The sequence below is a fragment of the Molothrus ater genome, chromosome 1 (assembly GCF_012460135.2).
Source record: "Molothrus ater isolate BHLD 08-10-18 breed brown headed cowbird chromosome 1, BPBGC_Mater_1.1, whole genome shotgun sequence".
Taxonomy (NCBI): Eukaryota; Metazoa; Chordata; class Aves; order Passeriformes; family Icteridae; genus Molothrus; species Molothrus ater.
The window spans coordinates 23,788,011-23,807,387 of NC_050478.2; the positions used below are offsets into that span (position 1 = coordinate 23,788,011).

Here is a 19,377-nt window from a genome sequence, read left to right on the forward strand (position 1 = left end):
GGCTTTTTTCCCCACAGGTTATTGAAGAGCAAAATGAGCATATACGGGAGCTTGAAGCCCAGGTTGAATGTCTGAAAAGTGATCAAGAACGTGTGAAGAAGAAAAACGATGAGGAAGTAGAGCAGTTGCATGATGTAATTGATAAGCTTCAGCAGGAGCTGGCAATTATTGAACAAAAGACACCAACAGATATTGCTGGTTTTCAAGAAGATGCTGACAGTCCAAAACACATACTTGAAGCAGTTCTGGCAGAAAAGGAAGCTTTGGAAAAGCAAGTAGAAAACATAAATGCAGAGGCATCTCAAACAAAGAATGAGCTTGAGGAAACAAAGTTAAAAATGAGCCAGTTAAAGCAAGAAATAAGTATATTAAAAAAAGAGCATGCAAGTATAACAGAGAAATATAAGTCTGCGCTGGTCCAAGGTGATAAGTCAAAACCAGAAGACAGGGGCAATGGAAAAACAGAACAAATGGAAGGAGACTTATGTCAGGAGATAGACTTGCCAGATCAGTCCCAGCTTAGGACTTCAGATGAGAATACAAAAGTCACCATTAGCAAGATGGAGATAAAACTGCAGCAACTTCAGGCATGCATTAAGCAAAAAGATTCAGAACTGTGCCAGTGCTACAATGAAATAAAAGACATGAAAGAGCAAAGCAAGGCTGAAAAAGAAACACTTAAAAAGAGGATATTAGAATTGGAAAAGACACTAATGGAGAAAGTTGCTGCTGCTCTTGTGAGTCAGGTTCAGCTAAATGCCGTTCAAGAGCAGAGAAGATTCATGCAGGACATTCAGGAAGCTTCAGAGTGTGTGGATGAAGCAAGCAAGAATACCCAAACAGAGGGTTCGAGTGATAGAACTGAAAATGAGACAGAATCAAAATTATCACTCTTAACACAGAGGCTTAATGAGATGGAAGACCAACTGGCAATGGTAAATCGTAGCTTGGAGCTAGAAAAAGAAAATGTAAAAGTTGCACAAAGGGAAGCTACAGTGAAAGAAGAGAGGTTCTTAGAGCTTCAGCAATTGCTAGAAGAGGTTAAAGAAAAACATAAAGGAGAGATTCAGAAATATATTACGCAAGAAGAAATGCAGACCTATCTGGTAAATAGATGCCATTTTCTTTTCTCTCGTTTTCACTAAAACCTGTTCTTCTATGTAAGTATAATAAATGAAATGGTTCTTAAGGAGAATAACTACAGGCATATTCTGCTCTGTGTAGCACTTTCATTTCTATATAACTCCTACAGTTACAAAGAAGAGAAGGATGTTATTTTAGGGGAACCCCACTATCAGTTTCCATTGTTTAATAAAAATACCTTACTTTTTCATAATAGTGAAGTGGTTTTGAATTTTGGACATAAAATTTCTTATTCTTAATTTGACTTGACATAGAATGGAATGTAGTACACTTTTACATGGTGTGCAGGTAGAGACATAAAAATTAAAATTATGAAGTGTCTGAGACACACACAGGACTCAGAATGATAAGAGAAATTATACCGATTTTCTATACAGGTGTTTTTGGGATGGGAGTTGTTTATTTATATATGTTTTGATCTTGATTTGTTTTCTTGTTTTCCCACCGCAATTCCAAAGATATTTCCCTTCAGTGGCTTTTCCAATATTCATTTGTCCAGATTTCCATGCACTGGTGGTTTATTGCCTCTCAATTTAGAACCATCAGTCAAAATTGACTATGTTTGATAGTCCAAAAATGGGCTTGATGTCTCTGAATGTGAGAGATTCTAAGATCTTTCATCCAAATACAAATTTAATGAATGTCATAAATGTCTTATAAGTTAAATAATATTATAATTTCCTACTCTCTGTTGACCTTCCTCCCTGTGCGGTGTGGTGTATCCAATTTATGCTTGAGTTCAGTGAACTGTAAGATAGTCTTTCCTCCCATGGTCTTAGTCTTATTTTTTTGAAGCTATGTTAACCCAAGTTACATATATTTGTTTTCCCCTTTGGTCTTTTCACTTTGTAAGTTGGTGTGAATGTGATCAGTGCTATTAAAACTTGAATTTTTACCATTTTCCATGTTTTGTGTTGCCATATAGGTAGAAGCGCAGCTCATGGAAAGTCAAAAAGAAAAAGTGCTTATTACTGAACTTGAACAAGTGAAAGAAGAGGCAGCTGCTGCTAAGGAAGAACTAAACAGTTACAGAGAAAAGGCAGAAAAACTTCAGCAAGAACTAGCAGTAAGAACCAGAGTGTTCCATATTGTATTTAAATCAAATAGTTGTACAGGACTTACTGTTTGAATATGCATGCTATAGTTTGGGATTTTTTTATCTTTTACTGAGAATGCCAGCAAGAAAAGCAGCCCCTCAGTGCCTACTGCAAGTGGAACAGAGCTGAGGCTGTAGATCAAATCTTCACTCATTGCCAAAGTACTTGGTTTTACTGCAGTGCAACAGTGGATCTAGAGCTGTATTTCTTAGGAGATAATATGTGCTACCATGTGTCATAACTGCTTTAAAATAGAACTAAACTGAGCTGTAATTAGATTTTAGCTGTTTAAGTATTTGGAAGGATTGCAGTTGAGATTCTCCATATTTACAGGTAAAAGAGGAAAGTCTGATACATCTTCAGGAAGACCTGTGCAAAGTCAAAGAGAACCTGGTTCAAGCAGAGGAGAAGCTTGCAAGTTACCTGAGAAAGAACAAAGAAATGGTGACAACTGAAGGCAAGAAGGATGCAGAAATGTCGTGTGATTTGTCAGCCAATGAGTCTACTCTAACTGGAAACAGCTCCTCATCAAAAACAGACAAGACTGTGGAAGTCTCACCAGTCCTTGTTAAAAATGCAGAAATCCAAATTGATTTGCAAAATGGATGCTCTTCAGAAGAGATTGCAGAGATTGTAAGAGAATTTACTGAAAAAATTGACCAAATGCAGGAACTCCATGCTGCTGAAATCATGGACATGGAGACAAGGCATATCTCTGAATCTGAAGCATTAAAGAGAGAGAAGTTTGTTGCAGTACAAGTATTGACTGAAGAATGTAATACTTTAAAGGAAGTCATAGAAACTCTACAAGCCAAAGAAGTATGTATTTTTTTTTGTAATTGCTGAAATATTTCAGTTCAAGCTTTTGCTCTTGCTACAGAAATTCCCATTTAAAATCTGCAAAGTGTGAACCACCACATGCTCAGTAAAAAGCTTTAAAGTGTTCTAATGTTTCCATGGCCCTGGGAGAGATTGTGAACCCCTTTCTCAGCACTGAAGTTTGCAAGTGTGCTCAGCTACCAGGTGTTTCCTTGTGCTTCTGCCTTAAACCTGCCCTGCTGTGGGCAATGTAGGTCACCCTGTGAAATGCCGTCTCTCTCATATTTAGTTTTATTACTCTGATTGCAGGGGAATTGGTTCACATTATTTCCTGCTCCTTAAAAGTTTCTCCCTTACTGAGAGTGGGTGAGGGGTTAAAGACTTGATTGTTTTCTTTTCTAAATACAGAGAATCCCAGTTTCTGGATTAGCACGTTCTCCACCACATCAAGCTAGAGATGGAGGTTCTAGTGGTAAGAAATTTGTTTGTACAGATTTCAAACAGTATTATAAATTAAATCTGCTTTTTTGATATTCAGTTTACCGTTAAAGAATTTGTGTTCTAAGGAATCAAAACAGCTACTGCCCAGATTGAAGCAGAAGCCTGCTGCACCAGCAAAAGGCTCTGGGCATGCCATGTCTGTTAATTTGGTGCCAAAGGGAAATGTCCAGAGCAGAGATGGGTTTTAGTTGAGGCATCAGATACTAATTATTTTCCTTTCCATAGGAGTTTCTGTATCCTTCTTAGCTCTTACATGATCTCTTCAGCATAGCTTCATCATCTCCTGATAGTATTTAAAGCTACAGCTCCCTAGCAGTGGGAGATGATGACAGGGATTGACTTCTCCAAGTGTAATAAAATTATTCAAGTGATCCTGGACATAGGCAAGGCAAAGCATATTAAGAGGGGTCATTTGGCACAAGTGTTAATGCAAGTAGTTGTTTGTCTTGTAAAACTAAATAAGGATTTTTCAGTTTGGTTGTGGTTTTATTTTTTAGTTTTGTTTTGCTGTTACTTCTGTGAAACTGAAAAAACTATAAAACAGGTAGTCTCCAGGCTTAGAATGAACCCTTAGTGACATGCAGCTACCTGTTAAAACAACAGGTTTTTGATGCCTGTTCTTCAAAGCTTCACAGTAATCCAGCTTTCATGTTTTTCTCTCCTTTTATTTTAGACTCCAGTTCAGACTGGAGTCAAGGAATGTATCTTGCTCAGACCCAGGGATCTGACACGATATCTGAAGGAATAGATGAAGGTGAAACTTCAACAGATTTACTCCCCAAAAAAATTAAGGTAAAATAGACTCAATCTTTTTTTTAAGGAAAAAGAGTGATACTACTGAAAGTTGAGATTACCTTCTGCTTGATCATTGATAACAGAGCCATTTAGATAAGTTTTAGTGTTTACTATTTTAATACATTTTCTCACAGTGATGTGCATTTTTGCATTTTAAATTAGGCTAAATATGAGTTTTATATCTGTAGGCTTGTTCTCAGCTTTGATTATGAGAAATAAAAATAGTCATAATTTATTGCAATTTCATTGTATTAACAATAATATCATGATCACATATTACGCAATTGTATGGATTCTATTTTTATGACTGTTATGAAAGCAAATTGTTTATTATAAACAGTAAGGGTATCATGTTTTAATTACCTTTTTTAAAAGTATTTTGTGACAAAGCCCTAACTTCATAGTAATTTCAAAAAGTGAATTGCAAAGCTCCCCTGGAATCCTCCCCAGGACTGTTTTGATGATGTCAGCTTCCATTAGTAGCTATTTTAAAAATAAAAAATTGATTTGACAGATGTACACTGGAAAATTTTATTTGAAACTGAGGAAAACTACAACGGTTTAGTAAATTTCTGTGCGACACATATAAAGGACTGGGTGACTCTTCTGTCCTTGATATGAGGAAGCATAGTTTCTTTATGCTGATCAAATTAGAAGTACCAGTTTTCCAATACATATTAAATAAGATTGCAGTTACTATTGCTGTTACTGTTATATGTTGGTATTACTGGCATTACTGATTTCTTTTTGCTTTTATTGTAGGGTTTGCTGCGAGCAGTCCATCATGAAGGTATACAGGTGCTGTCTCTCACTGAATTTCCATATAGTGAAAAAGATCTGTCACCTCATAAGCAAGAGCCGGAATCTTGGCTAGAAGAAAGAAAAGCTTTCCTAAGCACCATCTCATCTTTGAAAGACCTAATTGCAAAAATGGAAGTTCATAGAGAAGCTGAGGTATAAAAAATATCATAAGATTCTATCTGAATAAAAAATAATTTATTATAGCCTTCTAAGGCACATCCACTGTTCAGGTTTAAATGCTTAAATATCTTATTACAAGGTCAATTTTTTTTAATGTGCCATAAAACTCCATATTGCACTTCATGGTATTACAGCTTATATTTGTTCTTCTGGGCATTGATAACTTTTGACTGTATAGGTCCACCTTCTAAGAAGAATTTTATTTTGAAACATGTTCCAGTAGCAGTTTAAATAGAATTTTTAATGCTGTTATTTATTGGCTCATTAATCAGTAATCTGTTAAAACTTTGCCTTGTTAAATTACCCCAGTTAGACTCTTGGATATATGCATGTACTTTCTATTACTTCAGCATTTTCTTTAGCATGCAAAGTGGGCAGATGAACTTTGTGTCATTTAAAATTAAATCTTTTTCACGCACAGTGTCTGCACAATACCACATAGCTTTGTGAGAGCCTAGGGAGAGACACGTAATATAAGAAAAATTAAAGAGTAGTGTGATATAGTAACCTCAGTAGTAACTACACAGGGCTAAGTTTTCAGTTACAAAAAGCTACGCTGCCTCCATTGAAAGCAAAGCTAAAAGTTTATGATTTGTGAATGCAGAAAAATTTGTAATGTGTACAGTAAACACATCCATTTGGATGGATGAAATTTACCCAATTATTAAGAAAAGCTAAACATTCCACTGAAAACACACACTATACATAGAAATTATAATGATGTAATCTTTCCATTTGGCTCTTTAAATTGTTTTTATACCACTGCAGATCTATGCAAGTACTGAATCTCCTGAAGGTGTGTCAGACTGGCGAGGAGAACTTCTGCATGCCATTCAACAGCTTTTTGTGAGAGAACAAAATGTTCTCCTTGCTGCATTTCAAACTGAACTTGCAGAAATGGGCACAAGAGATGCAGTGATGTTGATGAATCAGTTAGAGCACAGACTACAAGAGCAGGTAATATAAACTGTACTGTAGTCAAACTGTTTGTCTACATTATTTTAATTTTAAATTTATAAATCCATTATAAATATATGTATTAATGGTAGTTTTGACAGTCTAAGGATGAAAACAAAGTCAGACTTGCAGGAAGAACTGGTGTCTTTTAAAAGAAAAATAATGTGGCGTGGGAAAGAAACTTTTGGGTGCACAAGTTACATAATATATACAGCCTGCAGAGATCAATTTGCATTGAAAACAGTTGTCCTGAGCTTGATGTCATTAAGTTGATTAGAATTATGTTACACTGTCTAAGAGAAAAGGTAGCTTGTTTATACAAAATAATTTGCAAGAAGAGAAAGTGTTAAGGCTGCTATGGGACAGAGGGAAGTCAGTTATCTCCTCTGGAACATGGAGGGATTAATGAGAAAATTGCAGTTTTCCAGAAAAGTAATAGCAATTTCCAGTCTGTAATTTTGATGCCTAGAAGAGAGCTAAAAAATAACAAGTAGTTTTCCCAAATACTGTAATACTGACTTCACTGAAGATGTTTTGAATATATGTGGACTATAAATAATGAATAAATGTGATGTCAGCATAGTTATTCTCATAAAATCTGGGGGTTTACTTTGAAATGTTTCTAATGCTAATAGGCTACTATCCAGAGAGCAGCAATGGACAGTCTTCAGAATGCAGACAGAAGAAGTTTGCTGATGGAGATTCAAGTATTACATGCTCAGATGAACAGTAAGAAAAGTAACCCCAAGAGAGAACAAGAAATTGATTCAAAAAGCCAAGGTGACTTCTGTGGTAATATATGTCTTTTTCCAAATGCTTTCAGGGCAGTGATCATAATGTTGGAAGTGACAAAAATGGTGACTTTCTTCGATCTCTGATTTTGATGTGCGTGTTCTGAACATGCATACTTTTCATCTTCTTCAATCTTATTTAACTACTTTTGCAAAAATTAAGATAGTCTGTGTTCCTATGACTTGTATTAAACTGAAAGTGATACAAAGTTATGTTCAATTGCTATAAAAATGGAGCTTGAATTTTAAGGCCATTTTCCATGTATATGCTTCACTGTTTAGGTTCAGCAGCTTTGAAATAATCTAAGTTGGATAGTCAGTCATAATGCAGAAACTAAGAAGGAATTAGAATGAAGAACAAAAGGTTCAGAGAACAGGTATAGTTTAAAACTAAGTAAAGCTCACTGTCAGTGTTTAGTTACAAATATTAGGTCACAAGTATACATATGTAATATAACTAACTTAAATTGTGTTAATCATTATCCAAATGATGCATATTGAGATAGTTGCACACATCTTAGAGCCTTTAAGAAATAAAGAAGTTGAAGTGATTTCTTCAAAGTATGAAAGATATTCAAGTATAAAAGTCATGGGTTTGCTTTTATTGCGCTACTGAAAGAAAATACTATTTTAAAATATCACTCTTAATAATAGCCTAATAGTGGTCATGCTCTGGCTAGGAGAAGCTTTACCCAAACACAGTGTTTTTCATGAAGTAATTTCTATGTGAATGGTGCTCTCATTAGAAATGCTGGAGTATAATATGCAGCAGAAGCAGTTGCAGCTTCTGGAGATGCAAGTGGAGCTCCGGAGTATGAAGGACCGAGCAGCAGAGCTTCAGGAGCAGCTGAATTCAGAGAGGATGATGGGCGCAGAGATGAAGAATGAACTTGCACAGGCCAAACTAGAGCTTGAAGCAACCCTTAAAGCACAGCACAAGCACTTCAAGGACCTAGAAACTATCAGGTGTGGCTTTCAGTGCCAAGCTATCTGTGTTGGCTGTGAAGATTATCTTTCCTAATCTGAAACCATAATTCTGATTTTCTTAAGGGGCTGGATCTCATGTAGTACAATTGCTTCTCAGTATTTCTGTAAAACCTACCTGACAAAAATAGGCTTTTTACATTTGACAAAGAATATATTTCAATTATTAAGTAACTCTATTAGTTATCAAGTTCCTTTTTAAAATTTGTTGCATTAGGCTACTCTATACAAGCTAATAAATAGACCATATTTATTAAAGGTTTTTAATCTCTGAACATGGAGAAAAAAATTGCAAAGTTAAGATGACTTTGCAAGTACTTCCATGTGAAATAGTCTTAAATGTTGTTTGGACATGGTTGATAGCAAAAACCACAGATTTGGCACTTAAGAAAGCCATTATTATTTATGCCTGAACCAGAGGGATGCACCCATGAACAGAATTTTAATGTTCAGCTCAGAGATAACAAATTAGGCTGGAACTTAAATTTGGGTAACTTTAAAGATTACTTTATACCTTTTACAGACCATCAGGAGAAGTTTCTTTTTCAAAACAGATACAAAATTGATTTGCAAAAAAATGCAAATTTAGGTCATAGATGTTTCCTTTTCCCCCAGTATATTTTTTCCCTTGAGAAACATGGCAGCAAGATGCACTTCCATGGCATTCTTTAAGATTTTGGCCTGTGACTGGATAAGGTTGAACACCCACTGCCTCTGAGCCCCCACAAGAGGCAGCTACAAAGGTAGCAGGGTGGACACACTTGTTGTAGTTCTTGAACTGTGCAACTCTTTTGGGTTTGAGTTAGCCTTGTCTTTCTAAATAGGCTTTTCACTGTTACTCTACTAGACTAACAGTGTTTTCAGTGCACAGGATGGAATAAATACCAAGTAACTGACTGCATCATGATAGGATTAGAGTCACTGCCTGATGTAAAGTTTGCTCCATTTTTCTTTTAGGACTGAAGTTAAAGAAAAAGCAGCTGAGCTAGATATTCTCAAGGATACAATGGCCAATGAACAGAAGAGATCAAGAGAGCTACAGTGGGCTTTGGAAAAAGAAAAAGCTAAAATGGAACGCAGTGAGGAAAGAGGAAGAGAAGAGCTTGAGGTATTCCATAATCCCAAGTGGCCTGGGACATCAAGGAGCATGAAAATATTCTTTTGGTTAACATTTCATCTCAGTCCACATTTTTTGTCCAATGCATGCTTCATTGTTCTGTCTTCAACTGTAGTATTATATCATCTAGACCTGAAGAAAAATTTATAGAAGCTATGTGGCAAAGTATGAAAAAGGCCTGATGCACATTCCATTTAAATCAATAGGAATTTTACTGTGCTTTTCAGGCTTGAGATTAAAAAATTCTATAATGGCTCTCAGTTATTCAAGGGGACAGGACACTGCTGATGGCTACCCTCAGCCCCCACCACAGCCTGACTCATAAAATACAGTATTTAAGAATATGATTTAAGGAGACACATTGTTTTTCACAGTTTAAAAACTCTACAGTTTCACCTCATGAAATCAAACTAGGGAGTTTATTGTAGGAGAAAATGCTTCATTGGTACCTCTGCAGATATAGTGGAGAGTAGGTATCCTGGTACAAGACAAAAGACAAAAAAGCAATAACTTCAACAGCATCAATTTATTTACATCTTGAAATCCAAAGCTGAAAAATCATTTTCACAATTTTAGAAAGTAAAAGCAGCTGGCTGTCTTCAACTTCAGAACTACAGTTGTTTGTATCCCACTATAAAGCATGTGTTAAAAATATTCTTTTATGAAATAATCTGATTTTAGAATAAAGACATCTGTAATGTATTTTAGTATCAGATGTAACTGCAGCATTCAGAGTATTGTCACATTACTTGGGAATAGTAAAACCTGTCAAAAGCAGCATGTGTAGAGGCAGCATATTTGCAATTTGCAGAATTTAATGGAAAGTATGCACAAATGGCTTTGATCAATTCTTGTTTTCTTTTGAAAGGACTTAAAGTTTTCTCTTGAAGATCAAAAACAAAAGAACTTGGAGTTAAGTAAACTTCTGGAGCAAGAGAAACAGCTGTCAAGTGATCTGCAGCAGAGGATTGAATCCCAAGAAGCACTGAGTGCTGCCCAGCTGTCACGTGAGCGAGGCCGTAACTCTGAGTTGCAGGTGCTTCTTGAATCAGAGAAGGTTCGAGCTCTCGAAATAAGCAGTGCCCTAGAAAGGGAAAAAGAGCTGTGTGCTCAGCTTCAAAGTGCTGAAGATAAGGGGCAAGCTGGAGCACCTAATCCATCTGAGGAATTGCTTAAAGAGCTACAGAAGCAAATGGATGAAAAGCATGACCGTATAGTGGAGTTAGTAAGTGAGATGGAGAAGTACAAACTGGAATCTGTGCAAGTGAGACAGCAAATGGAGAAAGAAAGGCAGATTCAGAGACAAGCACTACAAGCAGAACAAGATGCTAACATAATAGTACAAAAGAAACTCCATGAACTAGAGTCCAAAGTAGAAGACCTTCAGTGGCAACTTGGAGAAAAGAAGCAAGAAGTTCATAAATTAGGGAATGAAACAAAGAGGTTGCAGGAAATAATCCAAGATCTACAGAAAAAAGAGCAGGAGGATGAAGGAAGAAAGGAAGCCAAAAGGACACCAAGCCACAACCCAAATGAGGTACAGTAGGATTGAAAGTAATGTGTAATATTGAAATATACAATTTAGCTTTAATTATTTTGCTCAATTATGTGTCACTGTGCCTTGACACAATCTATGAAATAGCCTGCAGATTACAGAACATGGGCACCAGAGAATGGAAAAGGGAAAGCATTCCAGTTTGCTTCCTGAAACTATTCACATGCTTCCTCCTGAGAGTGAAGTTATAGGAGTACATAAGGAGGAGCACAGAAGTGTATAAGAAGGAGCACGAGCAGGAGAAATGCATCTGGGTCTATACACACACTTTGTGTCTCAGTACAGGAGAATGTTCCTTGCAACCAGTTGCAGGAATGAGCTATTCCTACTCAGGAATGCCCCAGGTCACTGCCCTTAATCTTTAGTTCATAAACTGCAAGGGATCTTTGAAACATCATAAGGGATCTTCCAACAGCTTCAGTAAAGAAATGAGTAAGCAATCAAACAAACATATGTATGAATATGTGTATGTTAGCAAACAAAATAGAAGGAAGAAATCAAGGTAAAAAATCAATTTAGGAATTATCCTAATTTTTAGATGAGTGAAAGTGCTGTCTCTATTGTCTCTAAGTTTTTCACTGTCATAAAAAGTTAGGTGAGTTTTAAAATTATTTTTAAATTACTTTTAGAAACTTGCTTGTAAGAGATAAGTGTTGCTGGGTGAGTGATTTGTGGGTAATCGCAGAGAGGACTGACAGGAGACTTGCTTGCCTCTTTGCTCACCATGGTTTTGCCCATCCTGTCATCATTTGTTTTACCAGTTGCTTGTATGTGGAGCCAAGAAGGAAATTTTTCTTTTCTACTTTGGCTACTGGTTTTTATCTTCTGAAGCATTGGAAACTACCCACATCTAGAGGCAGGCTGTTGAGTGTATTGGTAACTGTGACAGCAGCAGCCTTCCTGCCATGCTCTTTTGTGCACCTTGTTCTTCTGCACACAGGGAACTGCCAGCACTGTGATCAGCAGAGTCTTCTCTTGGATCAGGTTAGCAGCAGCCGTTGGGGTTTTTTCCCTCCTCATCAGCAGTTAGTCTGATCTGCTTGGCAGGACTTTCCTGGAATTTCAAATAATTAATCTCCTGCTGTTTCCTGTGACATTTGAAACACTCTTGATTATCTTCTTTGGTACTATCCTGTAGAGGAAACAGCCAGAGGCAGAGCCACAGGCTCAGGTTTCTTTCTGAGGGATAGCAGTTCTTCCATGGCAGTGTTGGGAGGCTGTTACCTGGGAACATCTCTTCAGTGCTTGTGGTAGCATCAGTGGTGTGGTTGCCTGGGACTGGACTGACCTCCATGACCATGGCGGTCTCTTTCAGCCCCTGTTATTATGACTATAAATTTGTTACCAAAACACATAGGCCAAGTTGCCCAGATTCCTTGCACAACTGGTAAAGGAGCTGCTGATGGAAGAAACAGAAAGGCTTAGTGACATCCTGCTGAGTTTTTTGACTGGATTCACACTGTAGCTCCGTGATTGCTAGTTCTTAGTCAAGAAAGACACTAGACCTAGACTAGAATGATACTTTAGTGCTTCATTACAGCGGTGTTGTAGTCACACTAAATTTCTTTCTCTGCTAGAATTATCTGTTCTTCAGTTTCTGAGTGTGTTTCAGAGTCATCTGTTTTCATTTTACAGCACTGGATCACATACATTTTTATATATATATATATATATATATATTGAAAATACGTATTTCTTTCCAGACTACCTGGGATACACCCAATGACAGAACAAGAAATTGGGTTCTCCAGCAAAAAATGGAAGGAGCTGAGACAAATGAGTTGACTTATCGCACACTGACAGGAGATCTCTCTGCTGCTACTGAAATTCTGGAAAAAGTCAGACAAAAGCTGCAAAATGCATCTCCAAAGCTGAAGCAGTTGGCTCGGAAAGCTGCTAGCAGGTTAGACCAGTCTTCAGCAATTTGGTTTAGTAAATAGCAGCCAGCAAGCTAATATATTGGGTTTGAATCCTGATTCACAGACTGCAGGATTTAACTGAGTTTGGGGTTGTTAGTTTTATTGTGTACAATACATACACAATTTTATTGTATATGCTGTTACTTGAGATATACTGGTGGAAGAACAGTCACAGAGTATCAAGTGCTGCTGTAAATCCTATATTTTTTAATAGGGTCCTTTCTAAGGCACAGCAAAATAGTCTTTTTTCCTCTGAAAAGTGATAAGGTTTATCTGGGTATGGTATAGGTAGATGAATTTTAAATAGTAATTAAATAATTCATCATGCATAAGGGAATGAATATAGGGATTATTGTTCTGCATCGTCTTCCTTGGGGAAAAATTATTATGGTCTAGTGAAACTGATCTTGATTCTTATTTTTGGAAGGTTACTATCTCCATAAGATTTAAAAATAACATGGTACTAGGTCCATGGGAGGTTTGAATCTGTTTTTATTTTGCTGTGATGGTCGTTTAATATTAAACATTCCTTCTGAAACATTTGGGCAAAGCAGAATGCAGTATATCTGGGAAGTACCCTAGGATTTTGATCACACAGATTCAACAGATTTGTGGGAAGCAGAACCACTATTTTAAATATGCTTCATGTAGAATATCCCTGTCTGCAAGTGAGTGAAAACTGTTCTATATACTTACTTTTCAAATCAAGACAATTTTGTTCAGGGTCACTTAGCAGTCTGGAAAATGTTGCCCTGTCTCCGGTACTGCTGAAGTGACTTGCTATAGATCCAGTGCATAGGAATCCATGGAAAGTCCTTTTAGTCTGGCTTGTGATATCAGAGTTGATCTGCTGTTGAAACCCCTTTTGTTTCAGATTGCAGTTTGAAACAGCAGATGATCAGGACTTCATTTTACTACAAAATGCTATTGAAGAAGTTATTTCAGAACTGAAAATACTGCCTGGATTGCCCGGTCTGGAAGAGGTGAGAGTCAATGCTGTAACTTTGATGGGAGAGTTAGGATGAAGAGCTGTGAGCAGAAACTGCAAGGAGTTTGTCAGCCTGTACTTATTCAGGTCTTTATAGGAGAAAATTCCAGTGAGTGTTCTGAATGGAATTTGTAAAGTGTAAAAACCCCTTTCCATTTTTTTTTTTTTTAATTTTTAATACTTTAAAAGTAATTTTTCAACTTTCAAATCAAAACTTTTTCAGTTTCATTTTAAATTTCTGCATCTCATGGCTTTTTCTTTAGAATATTTTCTTTTCAGCAGTAATCCTATAACTGAGGAAACTTTTCTCAGTGCTTCCTGATGTTAAAATCAACATTCAGTATTTACTGTATTATGCTGACACAACACATTTACTTAAACTGCCCTATATTTACCAAATGAAAGGCCACTGAAGATTGAGTGGCATGCACTTATGTAAAAAAATGAAGTGAGGTAATCTGTTGCAAAGAATTCAGCAATATTTGATTTTTAAGTGAGCTTGATTTGGTCCCTAGATTTGGTCCTATATTTTAAGCAAGGATTTTCAATGTAACTTGAAAAAAGCTTTGAGGCTTTTCTTTTCCTCTGGGTTAGATAAACATTAACATGGTAGAAAACTTTGCAAATTGTTATAGCTGGTACAATTGAGGTTGTACGAAAATACTCTGTTGTAATGTATAGGGTAAGTATAGACACCATGATTTGTAGTTTACATGTACACTGAAACTTTTTATATGAAGTTGATACAAAGCTATTATCATTATCTCTAAACGATTTTCACTGTAAGCTAGTTATTTTCAAGCTGGCAATTTGGATCTAAGAGAAGTTGAGTTTGGTTTTCTTTCTATTGGCAATTTGGATCTAAGAGAAGTTGAGTTTGGTTTTCTTTCTTCCTCGTAGCTGAAGATGGTGCTGCCGCCAGGGACTCCATCCAGCTCTCTGACTGAGAGGCTGCTCCGGCAAAATGCTGAGCTGACAGGCTTTGTCAGCAGACTGAGTGAAGAGAAGAATAATTTGAGGAATGCTGTTATGAAACTGGAGGAAGAACTGAGAAGATACCAGCACAGACAGCCTTCTGCAGACTATGTATGTCCTTGGTGGTGCTGATCTAATGAGTTATGTATACAGACATAAAAGCCTAATTTTTTGTCTTGGTCACCCAGTTGAGAGTGATCAAGCTATCTGTCTTTCTTGGCTTCCCTCTACAGAGGGAATTGATGTGATTTATTCTTGTTCAGTGGCCAGTATGCCTCAACTCTGTTGAGTGTAAAACTTTGTGATTTTACCTGCTTCTTTTTGTTAACTACTCCTTTATTTTAAATGCTTTGTGCCTTTCTTTTTTATCTCTATCTCATTGCCATGATAAGCAGATCCAGATAGACCCAGACAGCCTTCAAGATCAAGAAGCTAGTATGATCAGTTGAGGGGACTTTTTTTTAGAGAAGCTGTATTTTTCTGGGACATTGATTGGGCTCCTTAAGTCACTGTTTTTGAGGTGTCAGAGTGCAAGGGTGGCCTCAGATCCAAGCACTGAATAGTTTTTCTCATTAATTTTATGAGCTCTCCATCAAACCAATGAATAGAACGACATAGCTTAAGCTTCTCCAAATTATGTCATTCAAATTCGGTTTCCTTTGTCTTCAGTCTTCTAGGCACTCATCAGATGTTGGAGTTAATATTGATACTCTTGTTGCTTCTGAGAAGGAGATTTGGAACAGAGAAAGGCTGTCACTGCAGAAATCTTTGAAACAAGCTGATGCAGAACTCTCCAAGCTGAGAGCAGAGCTCAGGAGTGAGGCTTTCCTCAGAGAACTGGGATCAGATACTGAAAATGCTGTTCTAAGGGTAAGAAGATTTTTTTCCCCCACATACTAACTAGAGCTGCTTTAAAAATTTTGATTAGGGCTTATTTTTCATTGTGTTCACTCTGCTTTATTCTGAGGAAAAAGACGCTAATTCAGTTTTAAAATTTTCATATTCAGGTACCTGACTATTCTTTTTTCTCTCCAAGAATGACATGTAAGCACCTAAGTTGTCCTTTTGTGTGTGCTCTATTTCTTGCTGTTTCGGTGATCCTCAATATATGAAGTTGCATTTAACAAGTGTGAGCAGTAGCACAGTCTTCTCCATGGAACTGAAAAATGCATAATCACAGAAATGTTGTAGAAGTAACAATGTTAAAGGTCTTGGGACTGTTGTGATTCTTGGAGCTTATGGAGCTTTTTGTCTTTTTCTCTTGTTGCAGAGGATTTATGGCAAATACCTACGGGCAGAGAGCTTCCGGAAAGCTCTGATATATCAGAAAAAATATTTGCTGCTGTTACTTGGAGGATTCCAGGAGTGTGAAGAAGCCACACTGGCCCTCATAGCACGGATGGGGGGACAGCCTTCCTACACAGACCTTGAAATCATCACACAGCATTCAAAGGGTTTCACACGATTTCGCTCTGCAGTCAGAGTGTCCATTGCAATTTCAAGGTAACCTGCAGGAAGTTACATTTCAAACAGATATGGCTGTGCTGTTTCATATATACTTTTCTAGCTCTCCAGTGAAATCTAGAAATTTTCATATTCCATCCTGTTTAAATGGCATATTTTTGGTAGCCATGAATATAGTAGATACTTCCTGGCTGACAAGGTGAGCAGAATGTTGGTGATTTTGTAATAGGAATAAGCAGTCTGATTGTAGCTGAAAAGGGCTCAGTATCTGATAATCTCAGATGGAGTGTACTGGGTAAAGTCATATTATTAAAAAACATTATTACAATTCTAAGGATTGCACTTACTTACAAGGGTTTTTTCTGCAACTAAATTTCCTTTAAAGATTCAAGTCTTACATGTAAGTATAATATAGATTTAGGAATTAATTTTCTTAATCTAGGTAGTCCTTTGAATTTCACAAGACTAAGGGTGAGCAGGAATTGGTGAGGAAGAAAAAGTAAAGTTTATTACTGCATAGTACTGCCATGTTGCTAACAAACCTTCTTCACAAAGGTGTGAATCCCCAGGCACTTCTGCTTGCTATTGTTCTGAGCCTTGTGTGTTGTATAAATTGAAGGAAGTGTTCACATACCTGTTGTGAGGATTTTACTCATAATGCTCTGCAGTTGCAGTTTTGGGGCTGCAACAGAGCAAAAAAGTATATTTAGTATGATTTTTAAATACTGGTGTGCTGTATCTTTGGTGTTTGAGCCATTTACTGTCCACTTGGACCTATACAGCACCTCTGGAATTGTACAGGGGGAACTGAAAACAGGTTTGGACAAAAGATAGTCTTACTTAGGGATATGCAAAAGGATGTTTTGTACTTGATACTCAGGTTTTAGTTGCCCATCTGTTAAATTTGCTTGCTGGTCAAGAAATTCTTCTACTTTTTAGAATACAAGAAGCAGCTTACTTTAATCAGAATATTTCTTTTATCCTGAAGCTGTTTGTTTTTTTGTTTTTTGAAAATTTGAAATGCAGAATGAAATTCCTGGTTCGTCGATGGCATAGAGTTACAGGTTCTGGAATTCCAACTATCAATAGGGATGTCTTTAGCCAGAACGCAGGTAAGTCACAGTCCAGTAATGACTGAAAAAGTGGTATTCACAAGTCACACCACTGCTTAATGGAGATGAGTTTTGATTTGTGTTGTCCTCATGTGGAATGAATGGGGGCTGTTCCCTCTTTCTTTTGCTATAATTGTTTGGATTAACCTATTTCTCAGTTTTCATGCTCAGCACAGACACTAACCTATTTGCTTTCTCTTCAGTTTTGTTTTGCTCCATCGTGGGTGGGATTAAAAAAAATATGGAAGGTTTCCCTATGGAGCATGTTCATGAAAGCAGTTTTAGCTGAGTCATTGGAGTTTTTGTAGGAGATCTGCTCCACGGGGTCCTTAGAACAAAAGCTTATCATTCTTTTGTTACAGGTTTAAGTCTGGGAAATAACAGTTTTCTGTTTGCTTTTTGGAAGAGTCTAAGGAGAATCAGAAGCTTCTTTATTTTATTTACTGTCTGTTTAGGTCTGCACTAAAATCTTTACTCAGTCTGTGAGAGTTTTCTCATTGACGTTAGTGAGGCCAGGATTTCACCTCTGCTTTTGCTTGAGGGAGTCTGAAAGTGGCCTCCACTTGTTAAATGCCATTTCTGTGATATGCAAACAGAAAACTCATATCTGAGATTCCCAGTAAAGTGCAAAAGGTCTTACTTTTTTATTTTTCAAGACACTGTTTTTTGTATTTCTAATATTCTGTATATTTTGTATTTCTAGGTAATGAATTACGGCCTGATTCATTTTCTGGTGGCATGGATCTTTATGGAGAACAGAGGCATTCTTCTAGATCCAGGTCAGGCATGGAATCTCCTAGATCTCCTACAAACGTTCAACATATTTGGGGTTTTTTTATTATTATTCTCTATCAGGCACTGTTTAAATAACTGAAAGCCTCAATGTTTACTGCTAAGGTTTGTAACCTTTGATGCTGCAAGATCTAACTTTTTTGTAAGAATATGTCAAAAATGTCTCAGGCATTCAGTGTGTGATTACTCATCACATGATTTGAGGCTAAAGCTTGCACATCCCTACCAGTGAAACTGGGTATTTTTCATCAAGGGCAACATTTTTATGAGTTCCATCATACTTTGATGAGCTTATATGAAGTTGTGAGTTCAGGTCTTCACTGAATATCAAATTCTAGCCATTTTTGGGTTTCATTTTAATGTAAACCACCTCAGTATTTGTATTGTCTTAGTTTGTCATAACCATAACAGTTTACATGGTAAAAACCTTTAATCTGTGTTAGCCACTATTGACTTTTACTTACAGAGGGTAATGACAAGAGGCAGAATCCTGTAAAGATGGCCTTGTCCTTGTTGACACAAGCTTCTTAGTAGAAAACTAAACTTCAATCTACCATGGATTCTGCTGCAGTCTCATTAGGAATTTGCTGGTCAGTCTTTGTCTCAAAAAAATGCAGCAACAAATCCTGTGCAGCAGAAAGAAAATGCCAGAAACAAAGGAATGGTTTCTCTGGCTTGGGCAGTAAGTGTCGGGGAGGTTAAATGGGTTTGATGTGCTGGCTGCTACATGGATATGCAGCCATAAGAGATCCCTGCCTACAGTATTTTGCTGTGTTGCTGCTATCTTGACTCAAAATGTCCCTTTTTGAAACGGTGTGTGTTGTTGTGCCCCTAGGCTGCAGGGGATGCATGCTGATTTAAACCCAGTGTCCTTCGCCTGTCCCCAGCTGCAGAACTACGACCCCGAAAGGGCTCTGACAGATTACATCCATCGCCTGGAGGCGCTGCAGAAGCGGCTCGGCAGCGTGCAGTCAGGTGGGGCTCGGGCACCCTGCCAGCACCTCTGGGCAGCACAGGGCCCACTGCCACCTGGGTGCTGGTTCTCTGAGATACATAACAACTTCCATTTCAATTTCCAGCCTTAAACAAGAGGCATTTCTGAGCTGTGGCAAAAAGCTCACTGAAAAGATTGTAAAATTCTTTGAAAAGTGATACAAACACACTTTCATTATAGATTTTGAGATTATTGGTAACACTTGACTTCCCTGGTCTCTAATAAATGCACAGCAAGGATTCAGTTGGCATCTTGCTAAGAGTTTCGGTTATATAGAGAAAAAGATTAAGACATGGAAGAGGAATTTTTTTCTCCTACCAGTTTGATTACAGAAGTTACAGTCAATTTGCCCCATAGATGATGACAATTTTTGTACTGAAAGAGGAATACATC

General features: G+C 37.2%; 1 protein-coding gene across 3 annotated transcripts in view; it reads left to right on the plus strand.

Moving 5' to 3' along the window:
- AKAP9 (A-kinase anchoring protein 9) overlaps positions 1-19,377 on the plus strand; it is a 105,752-nt gene that overhangs the window by 85,562 nt on the left and 813 nt on the right. For all 3 annotated transcript variants that reach the window (XM_036406398.2, XM_036406399.2, XM_036406400.2), the window contains 19 exons: positions 18-1,106; positions 2,069-2,209; positions 2,574-3,059; positions 3,468-3,531; positions 4,234-4,352; positions 5,118-5,309; positions 6,105-6,293; positions 6,929-7,073; positions 7,831-8,050; positions 9,026-9,176; positions 10,054-10,722; positions 12,444-12,643; positions 13,534-13,642; positions 14,548-14,733; positions 15,292-15,492; positions 15,893-16,125; positions 17,113-17,198; positions 17,902-17,977; positions 18,826-18,965. In XM_036406398.2, coding sequence (XP_036262291.1) covers positions 18-1,106; positions 2,069-2,209; positions 2,574-3,059; positions 3,468-3,531; positions 4,234-4,352; positions 5,118-5,309; positions 6,105-6,293; positions 6,929-7,073; positions 7,831-8,050; positions 9,026-9,176; positions 10,054-10,722; positions 12,444-12,643; positions 13,534-13,642; positions 14,548-14,733; positions 15,292-15,492; positions 15,893-16,125; positions 17,113-17,198; positions 17,902-17,977; positions 18,826-18,965 — 4,696 coding nt within the window. The remainder of the gene's footprint in view (positions 1-17; positions 1,107-2,068; positions 2,210-2,573; positions 3,060-3,467; positions 3,532-4,233; positions 4,353-5,117; positions 5,310-6,104; positions 6,294-6,928; positions 7,074-7,830; positions 8,051-9,025; positions 9,177-10,053; positions 10,723-12,443; positions 12,644-13,533; positions 13,643-14,547; positions 14,734-15,291; positions 15,493-15,892; positions 16,126-17,112; positions 17,199-17,901; positions 17,978-18,825; positions 18,966-19,377) is intronic.